The 22,430-nt window shown below is 29.6% G+C and overlaps 1 protein-coding gene across 5 annotated transcripts in view; it reads right to left on the bottom strand.

Annotated features, from left to right (window-relative positions):
* LOC136986920 (inositol-trisphosphate 3-kinase A-like) overlaps positions 1-22,430 on the bottom strand; it is an 84,364-nt gene that overhangs the window by 4,466 nt on the left and 57,468 nt on the right. For all 5 annotated transcript variants that reach the window (XM_067284554.1, XM_067284557.1, XM_067284555.1 and 2 more), the window contains exons 6-8: positions 19,501-19,650; positions 16,722-16,823; positions 11,859-11,930 (exon numbers count right to left, since the gene is read on the bottom strand). In XM_067284554.1, coding sequence (XP_067140655.1) covers positions 11,859-11,930; positions 16,722-16,823; positions 19,501-19,650 — 324 coding nt within the window. The remainder of the gene's footprint in view (positions 1-11,858; positions 11,931-16,721; positions 16,824-19,500; positions 19,651-22,430) is intronic.

The raw sequence follows: 22,430 nt of genomic DNA on the forward strand, positions 1-22,430 counted from the left end.
TAATTCCCTCAAAAATTAATAAACCAGACATTACTAAACACCTCTGAAAAAAGTCAGGTGGTCCCTTTTGGCCTATATAATGTGGCATATTACTATAGGTCAAACAATATGAATTGTGTTATGTTTATATTTATATCTGACAATACAAATCAATAAACGATGTTGTATTATAAATGTACATCTCACATGGTGCATAAATTTACATAAACAATACAAAATTAACATTAAAATATCAACAACATAGCTTACAATACTATTCAAAACAGATGTATGTCTATCAATATCTTCATCCCTCATTTTTACATGTATACATGTATAAAAGTTATACATTGTATATATGATATACATTTACAATGTGAACATAATATCACAATAAAATTATGTAAAGAATCTAAACATCAACATTCATTCTATCTTGCACACACAATTGAAAACAAATATTGATCTTAATAAAATAAATTTAAATGGATGAATGAATGGAATTAACTTTTGATATTCTTTACCAAATCTAAAATTCTACAGGGTTTTTTAAAATATTCTAGGAAAATGAATAAATAAATGTTGTTATAATTTTATTTTAATCTTTACACAGATAATATTACATTAAAACATTAAATATATTTTCAATTATAAATTTTAAGATCAAGAGAATTAGAAACTGGAAATTACAATAAAATTGTGTAGGATTTTCATTTAAACATTTGATTTTCCTAGAATCTTGTTTATTCTCAAACTGGCATTCAAAATGCATTTTAGAAAATCTAGAAGGATAATTTATGAAGATAATTATAAGTAAACACAGGTGTTTAAATAAATAATGTAAGTTGAAGCTATTCATAGTTCTAATTTTAACTTTCATAGAAAGAACTGCTATATACTCATCACTAAATGGAGCAATATCATCTAATTCAAAATATCTAAATAGATCATTCTCTTCTTAATGTGTTTGTTTTTTCTTTTCTTTTAGAAAAGTAAGATTTAATTTGAATTTTTTAAAATAAAATACTACAATACTACTACTTTAATAAATATAAATAATTTATTAAATCTATTCACAAATCTAAAAAATTATTTATAATATTGTGCATAAATTTCATCATTTTAGAATTCTATTGTAATTTCTAACTAAAAATTCAAACTAAAATTCTTGTTTTGGTTTAGCAGAAAATTCCCCCCCTAAATAACAACAATTTTCCTTTCCATTATTTAATTCTAATATTTCTTTTATCAAAATAACTCAGTTTTCATAATATGCTACTATGCTACAGCATCAAATCAGCAACTATTCTATATGTAATAACTTAGCAAAATAAATTTGCTGTACATTAACGATTTAAAAGAAATTAAATTCATTTCTCAAAAAGACCACCTAAAAAAGAAATGATAAAAATCAACAGTTCTATACAATACACTCAAACCTGTTTTTGTGCAGTCTTTTTTTGTGCGATTTTTTATGCGTGCAACGTGTTTTGTGCAATTATTTTTGTGCAGTATACCAATTTGATTGAAATTCATATACTGCACACAAAAAAAACCACACAAAAACAGGTTTGAGTGTAAATGAAATAAACTAAGTACAAAACTAATATTAAGTTGACAAGCTAATCTTTATGAAATATACATAATGTATTTAATGCTGTGTGTTATCATATTCAATTTATATAACTATTTTGAAAAAAGAATTTGTATTTTAATATTTGTATACAAAAGTCTTCTAAAATCTTACATTATTTAGCTTATACTTGAGTTAATTTTATTTAAATGCCTTTATTCTCTTATATCATGAAAGATATATGGAAGTAAGAGGGTTCATTAAAAATCCATACATGAGAAACAAATAAGCATAATTCCAAACACGAGAGATTGAAACTTAATTCAAATTTATTTAATTACAGAAAAAGATTTGCAAGTAGCAGCAGGGGTAGAGATTTTATGTTTGGCATTAGTGAAAAATTTTAAAAATAATTTTCACAAAACTCATTGAGTTTTGAGCATGATTGGTTTTACTTACATTTTGAAAAAATTTTTTGTTTCAGATGAACCTAAAACCTTTCTATAGGCCATAATGAGGCACATTGAGTGGATTTTCTTCTTTCTTTACCTAATTAATACTCAAATTTTTAAGTTAAGGGATGCACAGTGATATGATATGCCATCAGGTCAGATGTTATAATGACTAAGTAATTTTTGTCAATAAATGGCTTCAATTTAAATTGAATACATTCAGTCAACTATGTTTTCACATCTAAAGCAAAATTTGTAGGTACAAAATAAGGTTCCAACTGGCTTTTCTCGCTGATCAGTATGCAAGTACACAATTGTTTTCAAAAAGTTTTATTGGTACAGTAAGACCCTGCTTAACACTGATTCGATATAACGCAGTCTGCTCAGAGCCTAAAAAAACCACTCAAAATTTATGCCGATTCAAATTATCACAGCATTTCATTAATTTGTATATAATATGATTATTCCCAAACATCAACCAATCGGCAAAAGGTGGCAATTTGTCGTAGCACTATATTTCCCTTAAATCTACATTTGTTTTGTGCAATTTTGGAAAAAATATAACATCATGGATGCCATAGGCAATATCGACTTTGCTTGGAAAGAATTAATGGATAAATGCATGAACAAAGTGTGGAAAGAAGTTATGGCTGAAGGTATCCAAGAATTCTCAATCAAACTTCATTTAATATTGTCATCATTGAACTTACATGTCATAAACATGAAATTTCTTATGCAAATGCATGTCATCTTCACTTACCAATTCACTAATGGTTAATTTCTAAACCTTCTGGCATTATAGAACTTTGTGTATGAGATTTCAGTGCAAACCACTTATAAGAAATGATATGTTGTACAAATTTGATTTTCAATACAAATTTTAGAAATACCAGTTGATATATTATATATGCATAGTAATCAACAGAAACTTCAATTAACTACTTAAAATTAGGACCATAATATATTGATTGTGCTCAAATATATAACATAAAATATACTTTGTAAATTCACTTAGTTTACAACTGAAAACATAATTGAAAACGTATGACATCTAAACATATGAACATATGTTTTAAAATAAACTCATCAAATTTTTGGAAACTATAATATGTGGTTTCTTTGAAACTTTAATTTCTAATAAATGAATATCCATTAAATCTAATCTGCAGAAGATTTTAAAGTTTTCAAATCTTTGATCTTTAAAAATCTGTATTTAAATATGGTAAATAAATTCGTGTGTATTTATATGGGATATACATGCCTGTGACAGAGTTTATCCCAACAGAAAATTGCTAGAATGAAAATAAACTCTTCATATAATCTCTCCCATCAAATTATTGCTGTCCACAGGTGGGAATCATTAATTGCTGCCCACCTGTGGACAGCAATTAACTTCATTAGGTACAAGAATATGTTTGTAACTACAATTTAAAATCAGTATATAACCCACCCTATTGTAAAACATGAAACCCTTCAAATTATCTTTTAGAGATTACACATAAGTAATTTGCAATATGGTAATTTTTATAAATTTATCACATTGAAATTTATTAAATAGCTGATTAAATAACCTTAATTATTTCTGATTATTCTGAATTTTTAACCGATGGCCAAACATTCTATAATTCAATATTACGAATTCTTGATGATGGTCTATAAACTAGGCTGAAAATGTTTGTGTTTGAAATTATATTGCTGTTTAAATGATGGTTTATTCTTTTAAACTAAACAACAGCATAAATATCATTTTAATAACCTTTATCTTTTTGTATCCAATAAAAATATCTGTACAAAAAATTATCAATTTTACAATGAAAATGCAAAGAATCTATTTGTTTTGCAAGAATTTATTAAAACTGAATTTTTAAACTCTTTTATAGTATATATCATTTGTTTGTTTTAATAGGTAAAATATAAACAGCTTTTCACTCAATTTTATGAAGATTAAATAAGTTTAAGAATCAAATAATTTTGCATATTTCAAAATAAAATTTTATTTTGCTGTTATATATATTTATACATAAACACTATTTTAATATTTAAATCTAAATATGAAATAATAGCAACAAAAAAGATTAATGAATTATAGATAAAGGAGCACCCTATAGTAGAGCAGGTGCACATATCTAGGACAAGTAGCTGAATTAAGTATTGACAGATTTAAGTTGATATAGATCATAAAAGTTAATTTTCTGTTATAAATGTTAATAAAAAATTATTGAAAAAAAGGAGGAAAAATCAACCTAAAAATTAATTCTCTCATTTTTTAATTAAAAGATTAGAAAACTATTCTTAATATATTGTAACTAAATTTAAAATATTCTTATTCATCATATACCTTTTTATAATGCAAATTTGAAATGAATTAAAGAATGTTTTTATGCATTTTAGAAATAAAGTAATTTAAAATTGTATAATTTCATATGAATGTTGATTAATAAATATTTATAACATTAAAACCTACAAATATATTATATACCAATCTTGTATTTACATAAAACAATTACAGTAAAACCTCATTATTTCAATATAGGATAATTTGAAGTATCACGTAACTCAAAGTTAAATCTAGTTCCAAGCCAGGAGAATAGGATTTTGCATATATTTTAGTTTGAATAACTTGAAATAAGCATACAAGGAAATTCAAGGTCATTATCTGGTGCAATGACCCACAAAAATATTGTTTAATTACAGATCTTCCATCATATTACATTTATAAGAAAGTTTCCATGCTCAAGTGGCAGTTTTGGTTTTGGTTTCACCAATTATGCAATGATGATTTATTGGACATCCATTCAAGGACGTTTGGACATTGTACAGAATTGTTGATGACAAAAGAAATTTTTTTATTTTTACAGAAGAAATCTGTTTGGCATTTAATTATTTTAGATATTTTTTGAAAAAAACCTATTGTTTCAATAATTTCAAAGTCCATTAAATACACATGACTATTCACAATAGAATGTATACTTATAGCTTTAGTTGTTAATAGAGCTTGTTTTCATCAAATCACATGATTTTTGTAATCTCAAACTCAAGACAATGAATTCTTCATAGACCTAGTCATCGATCCGCTAGATGAAATTCACAGTAATTCTTATTGAAGTGCTTAAGGTTCTTTTGTATGTTATTTTCACATCTTGCTTTAAATGTAATTTGGTTACGTTTTCATTAAGTACATGCAAACTGACAATTTTTTCAAAATAGCTTAAATTACTAAGTAACAACTCATAATATTAACAAATTTGTAAATGAATGGGTAAAATTATATAAGATAATGTCATAATTTTATTTTAAAAAAACTATCTTGATTTGAAAAAAGTTTGGATAATTCAAACCTGGATACTTGGGCTGTAATTTGAAAAAATTGTAGACCTATAAATTTCCATTGTCGTCTGCTGTCTGTCCTCCCTTAATCCTGAGAACGGAATTAGATAAATGAAAGCAGAGACCAAATATGGAAACATTAGGAGTAGGAGACCTGAGTAACTATATATGAACTTCTGATGCACACTGGAAGTACTCTGGTACTGTTTAGCCCTGAACCCATCATCGAACATGTTAAACAACATGCAACATTGTTACAGTATCAGACAAGAAAAAAACAACACAGTTTACATTGTCACATCTCATGTACGGTACATGGATGACATAAAACTTTATGCATCCACACAAAAACAACTTCATCAACTCCTACAAATCAGACATTCATACTCCAAAGACATACAAATGGAGTTTGGCCTAAATAAATACAAAACACTTTGCATTGAAAAAGGAGTTCCAAAGAAAGAAGATTTTGCACTTGGAAATGGAGATGTGATTGAATCCATGGAAGAGGGCAAGTTCTACAACTATTTAGGATTCTTGAAGGCAAAACTAATAGAACATACACAAATAAAGCAAAGATTAAATAAAGAATACCAAAGTAGGTTAAATGCTATTCTCAGAACATGGTTAAATACAAAACACACAGTTAAAGCAATAAACACATGTCGTCCCACTACTCACTTATTCTTTTGGAGTTATACATTGAACTCACAGATCTTGAGCAACTCCAAAGGAAAACAAGAACAACACTTACTAAGCATAAACATCATCATCTGAAATCAGCCATAAAGAATTACTCTTCCATGTAAAGATGGCAAATGTGGCCTGATTGACATAGTAAACATTTCCTACAAACAAATACAGACACTACAAGAGTTTTTCTACAAAAAACATCACAGTTATATAAAGCAGTAACTCCAGCAGACTCAAATAACACACAATTAAACTTACAATCACATCATATGGACACAACACAACATATAAAAACCATAGACACCATTAAGCAATCATGGGCTCGAAAAGTACACCGCGGCAGACATCTCTATGACCCGGCCCAGAATTTTGTTGACAAAACTGCATCAAACAGCTGGTTAGCTCAGGGATGCCTTTTTGAGGAGATGAAGGGTTCATGACTGCCATATATAGGATCAGGTCATAAATACTAAAAACTACAGAAAACACATACTCAAAGATGCAACACTCACAAATGACACATGCAGAAAATGTCACAACATGACAGAAACTATACAACACATCATTTCTGGTTGCAAGCTCTTGGAAGACAGATTATTTACATACACATAATCAAGTAGCAAATATAATACACCAAGAGCTTGCAAACAAACACAAATTATTAGACACTCATGAACCATACTACAAATACATCCCACAGACAGTATTTGAAAGCAACACACACAAAATGTACTATGACAGAGCCATAATCACAGATAAAACAATTTACCACAACAGACCAGACATCACTCTCATTGATAAACACAATAAAACCATATACATTATAGACATATCCATTCCAAACACTCACAATATACAAAATGTATGCACTGAAAAAATCAGCAAGTACACAGAACTCGTCCAGGAAATAAGGCATCTGTGGAGGATGGATAGTGTGCTTATTGTACCTGTTGATCTCTCCTCTACATGTGTCATACCACATACACTACACAAAAGCCTGGGAACATTACAATTGAATAGAAACACTACATACATCACACTACAGAAGGCCACTATATTGAATACATGTCATGTTGTTAGGAAATTCCTGAATACAACAAACACACCAACACACATTTAATTTTTGTCTTGTTTTGGTTGCTATGCCTTGACTCTGGTCCAGCATAGTACACAGAAACTGGTGTCAACTAGTTGTGGTCAACTGAGTATAACTCACTAAACCCACATAATAATAATATAAATAAACTGCAGGTATACAGCATGTCTGGTGAGAACCTCAAATGTTGCCAGATAGGTTTTAAAAAGTAAAGCAGAATTCCTCAGAATGTAGCCCAAATTATTTTTAAAGTGGTCCAAAAAGTAGTACGTTGTAGGGCTCTAGGCTACTAGATTTGTACAAATATCTCAATCTGCTAATTGTAGCCCAATCTTGCAATCACAAAAACCAGTCATATTTTATGAAATAAGAGAATAAAGGGCAGTCCATGGGAAACCTTACCCATGGACTGCCCTTACAGAAACACATTTTCAGTAACCTGAAATGTGTTTCTAAAAGCAAAGACACATTGACCAGATTAAAATTGTTCTTGGTTATTGTTCTCTTACAGGATGAAGGCACTTCAATCTACATGAAGGGGTTAGCATATGCATGACACAGTTCAAACAGAATAATCACTTCCAAATTTTGAAATAGCCATATTTTGAACTATCCAAATTTTTTAACATGTAAATTCCTATACCTCCGGCCGGGACAAAAGTACAGTTATAAACTAACAAAATTTTGAACTATCTGAGTTCAAATTAACAAGGATTTCCTGTAATACCGAGTTGATAAAAAAATGTATTGCATAATTTTTTCATAAATTGCATATTTTTGCATAAAATTTAACACTATTTTGTTGTAGAATTTTGTTAACATTTGTTTCATTATCCAATTTGGTACTATTTCACCCCTTTTTTAAAATACAGCACCCCAAAAATACTATGCCTTTTTTTGTTATATTCCAAAAAAGGAAATCCTTTTCTGAAGAGTCCACACTGAAGTAAATATTGTAGGCATTTCAATACCGTAAGCAATGAAACTGACAACTGCCATTCACCCTTGTATCACACACAATGGTCACAACCCTGTCATATCACAATTATATAACAAAACAGAAGATTGCTGACTTTTTTATATTCACTCTTTACATTTTTTTAATCTTTTTATTTGTATGATAAGTAAAATAAGTAAAATATATTTTTAATACAATTTTCCCTATATTTTATGTAGCTACATATATTCTAATATTTCCATATTAAATTTATAATTTTTTTTCATATACTTCCAATAAGATATATACCATAGATGTCACAAATTGATCTGGTTAGATTACAACTAAATTAATTAATCACAACGTATTTTATATTTTAATATATATTAAATTTATATTGAATTGAAAATTGGCATTTATTTTTATTATATTATCTTACTAAAAATACTAATTATTAGTGTTAGTGTCACATGAATATCTCAGTCAGCATAGAATGCATCAATTCAATTAAACACACAAAAAATTAAAGTGAATAGTTAAAATTTAATGAGTTTGCTTTTGCTCAATCTTAATGTTTAATTTTGTTATAATTTAAACAAATTTCTACTTCTGATTTCCTATCTTATCCTACTGTTATTCCATCATCAGACTGTTGACAAAAGCTCCATATTTCTGGCTTACTGTTTTCCTGAGTGATCCTGGTTATTTCATTATACATTCATTGGGCTGTAAGATGTTTATTACCGATTCATAAACTCCGTACGGTTTAGATACACGGACACTTGGCAATGTTTATCAAAAAGTTTATTTCAGTCAAACGCCCATGTTTATTACTGTTTTAATTTTCTAAGAAATACTTGTAACCCTTACATATAATTATTCCATTAATCTTGCTAACAAAATAAATCAAAATTCCATGATATTCACAATTTATTATTATTGGTGTTAGTGAAATTTAACATTTTGATGTACTGCATGGCTTATACCAATGCCTAGTGTTATGCTGGACCAATGTCAAGGCATAACTACATGAAAAATTGTTTTACTTACATGCTGTTAATGTATGTTACTGCGTTTAATAATTTCCTGACTATATAATGTGTTTTGTATGGAAGCTTTCTGTAATATGTATAAAATCCAATCTCCACAAGCACTATTTTATGGGTGAGTTTGAATCTAGGAAAGGAATTAAACAATTTTGAAGTATTATAATGAAATTTAAAATCCAGAAATATAAAATACAGTCAACCCCTGATTAAAACTGGTATACCCTGGTATACCAGTTTTAATCAGGGGTAAAACTGGTATATAACTGTTCAACCCCTCTCAACTTGTGACAACAAAAACTGGTATATGAAAAAGTACTTTTAAGTCCAAAAACTGATTGCATTTGCTATATGCATAGTACAACAAATGGCAAATATAATGCTGTAATGAGCAATAAATACACACTATATAACAATAACTTTTAAGTTCTGGTTTAACTCAAATTTGTGCTGTTACTGTATAAAAATCAGTAATATAATTAACTTTTGATGATGCTGCTTGATCCAAAATTTTCACGGTAATTTCAAATTCACTGTAAAGTTAAAAGTGAATTAAATAAGGAAGGATAATAGAAATAAAATAAATTCCACACAAAGATTGCAATATCTCTCAGTACGATTTTTGGTGACCAACTGTTACTTGATGTTGACTGTCTTTGTAGTTTCTGCAAATCTTTGCATTAATGAAAAGTCATAATTAAATTATCTCTCTAAACATATAATCTTTCACTAGAATAGACTCAAATTTGGTCAAAGTAACAGTGATGATAATAAGTCTTATGTCATGTCAAAATGACTTTTGGTCTTAGTTTAGGTGCAGAGTTGACTTGCTTAAAGGAGGAAAATGTAATGTGTAGGACCTCACACTTTCAGGAGCCTCTCAAATTTGGTAGGATATTTAACAGTAATATCATCAAATTAGTGATTATTGAAAATATAATTCTATTGGTATCTACTGCATCTATATAAAATCATTTTCAAAGTTAAAATTGATCAAGAATTACCTCCAATCTACAATGAATCAAGAGAAACTTCCTTCACTTTCAATCTTGTCCATTGAAAACGATTGCTGCAGAACTGGACTTTTCCTCTGTAATCAATAAATTCAGCACTACTAAAAGTAAGAGCAGTTCTGCAGGTAAATTTCTGTAAACCTATTAAACTTTCCAATTCACTGTAAAACTATCATACACATTTTTATTACTTTATTGTAAATGCATACAATAGCTACTGTCTGTTTCTACATTAAAAGCATTCATATTATTGTAGACTTAAATAAATGTACAGTAAGACCCCACTTAATGTGGGGATGCATTCCTAGACGACAAAGTGCTAAACAAAACAGTATTAAACGAGGTCATTTTAACAGAGTAAATAGGAAAAGGGGAACAAGTGACCAAAAATAAACAGATTTTACTTTAATTTTAAGTTATTTTTATATTAATTTGCATAATAATGTGTGTCAAATAACAAATACATGCACACAGAAGTGTAAAGTTCATTATTTGTGATGAAAATTTTAGCTCTTCTGAAATTATTGTTTTTTGCGATAACGTCGTGTAGTTTAATTTGTGGCTTTTTTTTTTTTCTTTCCTTAAGCAAATGTCGGTAGCAGAAGATAGCATCCAAAATGCCTCATTTTGCTTTTGCACTCTTTTCAAAATCTGGATCATCCGCTACAATTTGATCAACGATTTCAGTTATCGTTACCAAACTTTTACTAAGGAAATCTGTAGCAAGTTCTTTGGGCTCTTTATTTTAATGATTCTCTATTTTCCAGTTCTACGTGAATTCCTTGTTCTGCAAGTTCTTGAAGATCGTCGTTGGTAAGGCTCTCATGATACACCCGAAGTAACTCCTCAATATCCTGCTCGTCTACATCTCCTAGTTCTGCTGTTTTGATTAGGTTGACCAAATTGCCAATCTAACGATACAGTGATAGGCTCTTCTCATTGAGAATTCTTGGGTACCTCCAGCCATAACATCTTCCACACTCCGTTCATGCATTTATCAGTTAATTCTTGCCAAGCAAAGTCGATATTGCCTATGGTATCCATGATGTTATATTTTTTCCAAAATTGCACAAAACAAACATAGATTTAAGGTAAGTACTGCGCTATGACAAATTGCTACTTTCGCTGATTGGTTTGTGTTCGTAAATAATCGTATTATATACAAATCAATGAAATGCCTCGATAATTTGAATCAGCGTAAATTTTGAGCTTGCTTTTAGGCTTCGAAAAAACTGCATTATATTGAATCAACGTTAAGCGGGGTCTTACTGTACTCTCAATCTCCATTGCTTTTTTAATGGGTCTCAAAAATAAATTTTTCCTAGGGCAATCTCTGTTTAGATGTTAGGGTCTGACACTATTAGTTGCTATTAATTATATAAACTAAACATTTTAAGCTAAGCCTAATATATTTTTTAAACAAAAATTGGCTTGGTGATGTTTATTGGAGGACCAATGGATGTATAAACAACACTTACATTCTATTCACAAGTAGAAGTAAATGGTCCATTCACATCTTTTGCATTTGCCTGACATATCATCACATTTATTAAGACAAAATAACATCTTGACATGACAATAAAGTAATTGAAAAACCATTTTTTTTTTAATATTGTGAAAAAAACCCATCACAGATTATATGCAGCAACTTATAATCTGCACATCATAGTTAAATTTTTTAACACAATCCACTAATTACAGGCAGCAAATTGACAGTAAGTTTTAATTTTTCAAATATTTACCTCATGATGTGCAAAGAATTCAGATATTTCTAATGTGGCTCTTAAACATCGAAGTCGTTGTAAATATTGATCCTGAAAATAATAAATTCATAAATTCACTAATATATAAAAAATACTACAAAACTATCTTTTTCTTAAAAACTAATATGATGTAAACATGGCATAACTATTCCAACATTTCATAATCTTAAAGCCAAAAGCTACAATGAATTATACACACACAAATATGGAAATGAAAATTTTCTATCTTAACTATGTATTTCATTACACTACAATTATTAGTAGAAAATTCATTTCTTTTTATTATTGAATTTAATATAACTAACAATTACCATCATCATAGTCATCCAATAAATCAAAATAAATTCTTGATGTTCTTTTTCTTAAATTGGTTTAAATTCCAAAGAAAAATTTTCAATTTAATTACTGGAGGATGATTGCATCTTTCACCCCAGAGTCACTTCCTTTCCCAGGTAACACAACGAATGTGTCACCGGGAACTAACTACAAATATTCACCATTGGTCGAAAATGGTAATATGGTAAAAAGAGGGCATCAAAATCAAGAGGGAAGACCCCCGAAATAAAATAACATTTAAACCGACAACGGGAGTTTGCTGATCCACCTCCTTGAGAAAGAATATTAGTGTGTGCTCCCCCATCGCCAATCCCATCCACCACTGCCATTGTTCCCCAGACTGTAGCTGTTTTTTTGGACATTCAAAGTACTCCATCCAGAAGCCTGATGAACTTGAACTTTCCTAACCGGTTGCAACCAATCCATGACAATCCAATGAAGTTCAAGGTATTTATTGCCACACGTAGAAATGTAAACTGTCTCTCTCTCTCTCAGCTAGGAACGAGAGAGAGAAAGGGTTTACATCTACTATAATTAACCTTATCCATTATATGATGCTATATAAAAGCTATGGCGGAATTCTATGTTATCCTATGTATATGTGTAAATAGTTTACATAAATAAATGGATATTATTCTTCTATAATTGAGTTGTGGTGTGCCCTTCTTTCCACCGCATTCTCTCTTGGACAGCCTCTATCCGACCGCCTATGAATGAATCTGAGCACCTACAGATGCAACCGCTCACACAAAAAGGTTTGTGTCTGTCCAAAAGACACAGTGGTGTGAGTCCTGACTATGCAGTCATTGCAAACGTGGTGTTGACCCTTTGGTCCAGTGGTGCCAAAGCATAGGGGGCACTTCGTGCATTGTCACATTTTCATGGTTTTATGACATTGCAAAACAATACTTTATAGTCATGATTTAAATTTTAATCATTTTAACTAAATTGAATTTTGTAAATAATTTCAGTCAACTATTTTAAAATATTGAATATCTACTTATATAAGCCATTGATGCCACTGTTTGTATATCTGTCACGGAATGCCTCAAACATGCACTAGGGGAGCCCCTAGCGACGATTTTCAGCTATTATTTAAATTAATAGTATTTATTTATTAACAGTACATATTATTATTTTTATTTGTAATAGGAATTTGTTATTTATATGAATTTTATTATTTATACCATGGAATGAGACCGCTGTTGCTAGAATGCCCACTAATGGGCATCCCAGGCTACTAGTAATATAGAAAAATTATACTAGAGTACTTCAATTAAAAGTAAGTTTATTATTTACATTTCAGATTCTTTTTACCCTCAAAGAAATTTCTAAAAGAATGTTTATTTCCAACAGAACATTTAGATAATGAAATCTACATTGAAAACTAGGAATATTAATTTCATAAAATCACTATAAAAAATTATTTTATTTTTGATTCTATAAAAATATTTCCAAAAGTTTGTTGAAAATCAAGATAAAAATTAATTTTGATGAATTTAAATTGAGTCTTGGTTTTATATACACAATGCTTATAAAATCCATTACATATACATGATAAATGCACAGAATAAAAAGCATGATTCTGAAATTTTGCAATTTATTTTGAGTAAATAAATTAAAATAATTTTAATTTCTTTTCAGGCCCTACAGATAAATGGAAATGACAACAGTAGAAGAACAGATTAACTACATGTTGACATAGTGTCATCATGATGCAAATTTGCCTCTGCTAGTCACATTCCAATAGTACTCTGAAGGTGCAAAAGTAGGTACACAGTTATCTGAGAAATACAAGTGTTTGGTGTTCATTATTATTATTTTTATTAATTCATATTCCTTATTTGTGATTTAATTTGTACAAAAAAATAAATGTTTTTTTTTCTTCCCATTTTCTCCGTTGTTTTTTTCCATAACTACTGTATACTTACTTTTGTACCCTCCTGTATATTTTTAACTTAGGCTAGAAATTAAAACATTTATGTTCATAAACTAGTGTGAAATGCCACTAACCCAACCCTTAAAATAAATTATAACTCCTCTCTTGAATTAAACTACAAATACAATTAAACTACTGTATTTATTCTAATAAACAGAATGCTATCTAGCTATTTCCATCTTGCAACTGCATTATTTATATCAAATTTATTCAAATAATAATTGCAACCATGATTAAAACAACCAATTTTTCCTGAAACTATTATTTTATAGCATTACTGAGAAAATGCCAACTAATTTATAATGGGTTACACTAATTAGCATTCATTCTAAAATGTAAACTGCACTCTTGTACTTTTAATTAAAGAAAGACAAATTTACAGGTTATAGCCTGTATTCCAGAGTGACTATTAATGAAATCAATCATCATCATTTAAGAATGTGTGTTTAGGTCTGAGTTCTGTCCCCTTAAACTGAAATGGTCCTGCTCTTTCCACCTCTCTATGATCTTAAATACATTTTGGTAGACTTACAAAAATTTGGCAGGGGTGAAAATGCTAAATAGAATGTACAGTCTTTCAGTTTAGAATAAGCCTTATATTCCCCAATAGACAGCACTTACTGTTAGAAAATGCCTTTTTTATTAGAATAAATGCAATATACAATTCTTCAATATTTTTTTTTTACTTATATTAGAGATGGTTTAGTTTAAAGGCTAAAAATATTACTTATAATTCACTCCCAACAACCTTTGAAAAAACCAGTAATAGTTAATTGAAAACAAACGTTTTCAACCGTTAACTCGGTCTTCATCAGGTTATAACTATTGAGATTCGTTACAACTTCAAAACTCTTTCAGAACATATTCAAACTTTCAAATAGAACCGTTGTGCGCTAGTGTTGCCATGGAATCATGTGCGCTGTTGACATACGTAACACGCGTGGCGCAACAACATAATGTAATTATATTCCCTATATAAACAAAGGGATAGGGATGTACATTAAATAGAGCTGTGGAGAACTTCCCCTTCGTAACAGAACTTCCAAGCTTGAGAAATGTTACACGCATCTTTAAAATTGATGCAGGTTGTGCGCAGCCCAGCGTTGTATATCTCCAGAGTTTCCAGGGATCGCAGATGGTCCAATCAGTGGGAGAGTTTAATCAATTCATCGTTTTGCAGATCAGCCCTTATGCCCGGGGTCGAGGCATACATGGACAGGGCAGTGGTGTCTCTGTTGCGCTCAATATCATACTTGTGCTCGTGTAGACGCTTGTTGAGAGAGCATTTCATTGAACCAATGTAGACAAGCTCTCTTTGGAATCTGCCATCCCATAATGGAACAGAGTATACCCCTGGTGCCATTCTTTTATCTACGTTGTCCTTGGAATTGTGCATGAGGTCATATATAGTGTTACGCCTCTTGTAAACGATCTTTTTGTTGGTGTATGCGGCAATTTCCCTGTAAATGAAGTCTAGGTGTTGGTTATATTCAACCACCACACGAGATTGAGTTATATTGGAGTTGTTAGTGCGTGTGTTGGTGTTGTCAGTAGGATGCATTTGTGTATAATATGCAGACGCAATGTTATGAACTAATGTTTGGCTATACCCGTGCCGTGTGGCTATGTTCTGGATGCGTTTTATTTCAGATATGGTGTCCTTGACTTTGGAGTGGTGCATGAACACTCTTTTCGTAAGGGCCTGGAAGGCAGCTACCTTGTATGAGAAGGGATCCTCTGAAACGGCAGGGATGAATAATGGGGTTATCCAATTACATATGGATATCCAAGAAGTTCGCATTTGAGTTGCTTATTTGGTCAAGCTTGATGTGGAGTCCATACGGGTTATTATTCATTGCCTCGATGAACCTGTTTATATTAGGCTTAGTTTTCCATAAAATAAAGATATCATCGACGTACCTTCTATAAATATGTATGTCGGAATAAAAAGGGGTATGATTCTTTGTTCAAGTTTTCTAATCACTAACTCACATAAATCGCCCGATAACAGGCTGCCCATCGGAACACCGTGTTTCTGAAGATACGTTTTGTTGTCAAAACGGAAAAAGGAAGTGTAGCATAGAATGTGGGCTAGTTCCAAGACTAGTTTACGGTGCGTTCCGTGTGACATTAGTAAGAGGTCCCTAATCGCGCAAAAGCATGGCTGGATTTTTATAGATGGGTATAATGAAACGAAATCGAGAACAGCAATGTACGCCCGGTCAGTTACGTTAAGGGGTCTCAATGCATCTAATAATTCCTGTGGGTTCCTGACTATCCAAGGATAATTATTCAAGTTGTGAATTATCTGCTTGTGCAAAGCCACGTCCAGCTCTCTAGTGGGGTATCTTGCCTTGTCAAGGACCGGTCTCAAGGACAGTGTATCCCTGTGAGTTTGACTGGTCAAAAACATTTGTTTTCAATTAACTATTACTGGTTTTTTCAAAGGTTGTTGGGAGTGAATTATTTACTACACCAGTATACAAGTGGATGATTAATATTACTTATATTTAAAAACTTTTTTAATGCTTAAATTAAATTTAAATTATTCTGTAGAGAACACTTACAATTGTATTTGGAAAACCTTCAACAAATTTCCTCAATTCCTTTAACACTTGTTCCCTACTTTTGGTTGTTTTAAAATCTCTGCGAGATACACCTTCACTATCCTGAAAAATAATTTATGTTATTCAGAATAACTAAAAAGATTATAATTTCAACTCAAGTAAATATTAGTTTATTAATTAATAGTGATATCACAGAATACAATTACTATACAGTGGGTGATCAGTTAACGAACAGTTTGGTTAATGAACAAATCGGATAACGAACACTTTCATGAAAGAGTTTTATGTTCGGACAACGAACACGTGATGGGATAACAAACACCTCACAGAACAAACACAAGAAGAAGCTATGTAAAATAATGAATACCGATTGGTCTTCCCTTGTCTTCAGGCAACAATTCAAAACTTTTTGGAGCGTGGAAGACATCGACGCTCAATCCGGTCGGAAAGTATTCCTCCGAACTTTGAAACTCTCCTTTGTAATTCCAACCTTTTATTTTTCTGACAGAAACAATTCTTTTATAGTATTTGCATGACTGTTGGGGGCGGGCACTCATTAAGTTTTGCTTTGGTTTTTATTTTTGAAAGATGGGAGTATAATAGCAATGGCAGAGAGTGGGCAGAAGATGTCTGATGTTGCTGGGCAGTATGGCTCAAACAGTTCTACAGTAGGCCACAGTTCAATTTTCTCTAAGAAAGATACTGTATTATCAAGAAGACTCAACAGCTTAAGGAGTAACAAAAATCACATCTGAGAAATAAAGAACATTGAAAAGCTCATAATGGAACTTGAAACTGATCTGATGACAGAAGAACGCCAAGAACTCTTAAATGAACACCAAGAAACTTGGCAAGATATGTTTTCTTCTGAGAAAGAAAATTAATGTAGATATCTGCTATTAAAGATCTTTTGAAAAAGTGAGAGGATGTCAGAACAACAGTCTTAGAATGGCATCCAAACCAGGTTGAGGTTAATAGGTTTTGGGTTCTCTGCAATTACAATACTATTAATTACTTCTGAAAACTCTTGAAGAAGAGAGAAAAGCAATCGACAATAGACAGATTCTTTAACCCCCACAAATGGGAAAAACATCACTAATAAAAATGCAAGACTGTGTATATATGTATTTTTATTACTACATATAAATAAATGTAGTAAGAAAGTATATATTTTTTATTTTTTGGGGTCATCAGAATGAATTAATCAAATTCCCATAAAAACCTATGGTAAATCAATAATCAGTTAACGAACAATTCAGATAGCGAACAAAGTCTTGGAACAGATTGTGTTTGTTAACCAATCACCCACTGTATTTCCTAAATTCTAAGACTCTAAAAGTACCCTAGAATTCAGGAAATATAAAACCCATTTTTATATGATCTGAAGTAGAGATGAATTTTACATTCATAGTCCAAAACAACAATCATAAATCATTGCAAACAGACCAAGTGACATGTTATGCATCAATAACAGATGTTTTTTGGCTAAACTGTTCAATGATCATATACAATAGATTCAAATAAACTTTGATAACAACAAATATTTCATTTAAACTCCTTTTAACATTTAAAATGCCTTTAAGATTATACACACATTATGATGCAGTATTAGAATAAACAGTTATTTCATATGCAGAAGAGCATTGTAATAGAACTGCCAAAGGTTATCTGTTCTTCACATTTTTAGTATTTGTTAACAAAATTCACTCCAATTCAAAAATTTTTCCCTCTAAAAAGTCTTCAAGTCTAATTTCAAAGTCATGGTATATCTAAGAATTGAGAAAATATAAAAACATTTGCAAGAATTTGAAAAATTCTTGCAAATTTACATTTGCAAGAATTTGAAAAATTCTTGCAAATGTAAATTTGTAATATTAAAATGCAGCATGACAAACACAAACCTATAATAATTTATTTTAAAAAACAGTTTATAAAAGAAAGATTTAAGCTCACTCTGTATTATTGCATATTTATCATCATTTTACTTTTGATTACTTCAGAATTTAATTCTCTTTACTAAATTTAATTTTTCCCACAGGAAACAGTAATTTTAAAATACTTAACCATAAGAAATTTGTTACATTAATTTTGTTAATTAATTTGAAATGTCAAAAAAAATTTTTATTATTAATTGAATGTTAGACTTTGGAAACAAAATATTTTAAATCATTGGTTGAAAACATATATATAATATAAAGTAAACTATGATATTTTCTAAATACAAACTTAATATTAAATGTTAAAATTGTAGACATGATATTAAAGAATTATCATCACAGTTATAAAAATAGTATAAAGATGACAGGGGGGAAAAACTGATAACAAATCAAAAAATTTTGAATTTTAACATACAAACTTTTAATTTAGATTAAAGTTTCTGACCTCATTTCAATCAATACGAGTCCAAATCTACTCTAAGCCAAATTGTATATTAACAAATTACAAGTCAATTCATTAATACAGTAAACAGCAGTCAGTTTTTAAAAAATTGACCGTTGTTTACTGTATTAATGTTTTGTTTTTTAAACATAAATTATTTTTATTTAGAAAAAATACTTAAAGATCATTTCATTTTTGATTTCTAATTTAATTTTTAATTTATTGACTCAAACATTTCAAAACTTATTGAATACAAACTTATTTTTAAATATTATTCTGTAATATTTTGTTATTGTTGAAACATTATTATATATATATATAAGTGACTACAGATAACTATTTTTGAAGTTTTTGGTCTTCAATTCTATAAAAACAATAGCTACATAATCATAATATTTACCTTAATGCCTTCAATACGAAATCCAAGTGTAGCTGTGGAACTTATGGTTTCTCGCCATATCATATAACGAGGTTTTGTAACAGCTTTTTGCAAATGTTCTTCCTCAGTTGGTTCATTGGGATCAACATGAATCATTTTTTCATACATATCCTGTAAATCAACTGCATTTAACTTTTTTATTCAAAGTTAATTCTTTCATAAATAATCTATTCCTGAGATCTATGTATTACTAATACTAACTCTCTCTTAAAAATTTAAAAAAACAGAACATTTTAAATTAATGACAATTCATATTTCAAGATTTGCTATAATGTGTTATACAGTAGCAAATCTTGAAATATGAAATTAAATATCCAAAATTAAATATATTATAGTACATGTAATGTACTATAATATATTTAAGTTTACACTATACACCAGCATACATTAATATAAATATAACAAATTCATATTATATTATTCATCGTTATAACAAATTCATGTGCATGTTATGTTTGTATTAATGTATTGCTGGTGTTGTACTGTATGTACGTAAGCTGATGAGGGGTCTTTGTACCCAAAATACATTTTTACCAAAATTTCATTGGGGGTTATTAAAGGCTAATTTTTTTTGTAAAATCTAGTCTATTTATTCCAGTCAGCCTTGATGTGATAAGCCCTCCAATTTATTACAACCCTATTTATTAGGATAAATAATTCAATCTAAATGAACAGGATTGTTGATCTTGGCAATCCCCATAAAATATAATGTATTTTTCTTTCCTTAAGTCAAACAAAATTTCACATATCTCAACATTTTCCCACCTTAAGTCAAACTAGTCAAACTCAGCAAGTGCTGACCAATCTATTCAGTTCTGTAAATCCTTTTGACACATTGCCTTGTAAAACAACTTTAATACAGCAGGATAAGCAATCCAATGACAGTCTTTTTCAAATAAAACGGGCTAAGTCACTGGCCTGTTTATCCAACTGTGTTAAAACCACTTTACTAGGCAAATTTCCTTTTGTTTGTGAGCAAGTTGCTAGTTTAGTAGAAAACTATCAAATCTAGTGAGAATATTAAAATTTAGCAGAAACTCTGGTGGAAAAGAATTGAAATGGCAGTAGAAAATTGTTTATATAAAGTTTAGACAATCATCATCAATATTCAGGAGTCTGACAAAGATTCTGCCAATACCAATCCTAATTCTGCATCATGTTTTGAGTAATTTGAATGAAGTTTTAAGTGATGATGACAATTACAAACCTGGCATCATAATAAATTACCAGTGAAAATAATCCAGTAATGAGCCATCTTATCACCATTTCTCAAACAAATACCAAAATTGATGATTAACTGTAGGTTGATTTTTGTTAAAAATATGAAAAGAGGAACCAAAGAAACTGTTTGGGTTTTATATCAGAGAAGTCAAAGAACTGAACAGAAGTGTTTTGTAACTGCAAGTTTTTTGTGGAAAATCAACTTAATACACAATCTTTTCGTGGTTCACAAATGTAACTAATAAATATAAAGTTTCATTGGAACAAGTGAAAGGAAGAGTTCAGAAATTGAAAAAATATAGAATATCCAGAAATTAATTTTTCTGATTAGTTGATTGAAAAAAAAGAGTGTAAGGAATTGAGACAATAGCTTAATTAGATGGGCCTAACCTAATTACTGATTAAAAATATTCAGATCTAAGTTTAAAACTTTAAGCATATAGATAGCAGCAATTTATTTTTTGTACTTTTTTCTTAAATTAGCAATCCATGTTTTACTTAAAACCATGGGATTGTAGTTTAAAAGTAAAAAATGAGTATCTTTTTTTCTTAATTATGAAAATAGTTTTCTAAAATACACTTCATAATATATTTTACTGTATGTAGTAGAGGATCCAGAAGAACCCCAAAGGAGAGAACTCGAAAAATTAAAAACATTTGAATAATAATAACTACTACTTTTCATTAACATGTGCACAACAATTGTATTGCAGATGATCCAATAAACCATATTGAAGCTTCAGCAAATACATTAAAATTATTTATTACTTTTTTTTTTTTGGTGTCTGTGTGTGTGTCAACAGAGAGGGCTTAAGCCTCTGCAGATCTCCCCTTGTATCCAGTATAGGATATAAGTTTATGTTTATTTCCAGAAAAATATATAGAAAAAAGAATAAGCACTGTATTATAATTATATTTTCCTGATTCCTAACTATTGATTCAATTATCTAATATATCTATGACAAATAAAAGCATAATATTTTCTTATCACGTGGCAAAGAAAATAACTGACATCATTAAGTAACTTGGTCAAATGATCAGCTAACATCGTGAAGGACACAGCAAAATACAAAAAGTTTTAACTAGTCATACTGACCTTGGAAGATTCAGATCAACTTTATATTCAAATCATATGCTACAGTAATTCCAAATTATATAAAATTACATATAATGAAATATTAAAACCATGTACATTTATATATAAACTATAAAAATGCACTCATATGATAGAAATATTAAAATTCATAATCAAAAACCACAACTTCTTTCTAAAGAAATTTCTATATTTAAATGCTCTGTGGACAATTTTCCTTTCACTGAATGTTCTCACATCTAAAAATTTTATATTTTCAGATAAATTTCAAATGCAATAGCAAAATTTGTACTGAAATTTACATAGACTACTAAAGAAAATGTTTTTAGAATGCAAATTCTGTACAATATCTATTTATACAGAATTTCATTAACTTATTGTAAAAACAAAACTGTTTTGAATGTATCTACCATGTTATACAGGGGATACCTGTATGTACATATTTCATTCAATCTTCTGAAGTTAAATATTAGTTTAAGGCATGCAAGAAAATTTTTATTTGTAAGCATAATGCAAAGGAAATTTATTATCTGCTTGTTTATTTCTGCATTTTTCTACACAGAATTTTTTCTATTCT

The sequence above is a fragment of the Centruroides vittatus genome, unplaced genomic scaffold (genome assembly GCF_030686945.1).
Source record: "Centruroides vittatus isolate TY-2023 unplaced genomic scaffold, ASM3068694v2 scaffold_1323, whole genome shotgun sequence".
Classification (NCBI taxonomy): domain Eukaryota; kingdom Metazoa; phylum Arthropoda; class Arachnida; order Scorpiones; family Buthidae; genus Centruroides; species Centruroides vittatus.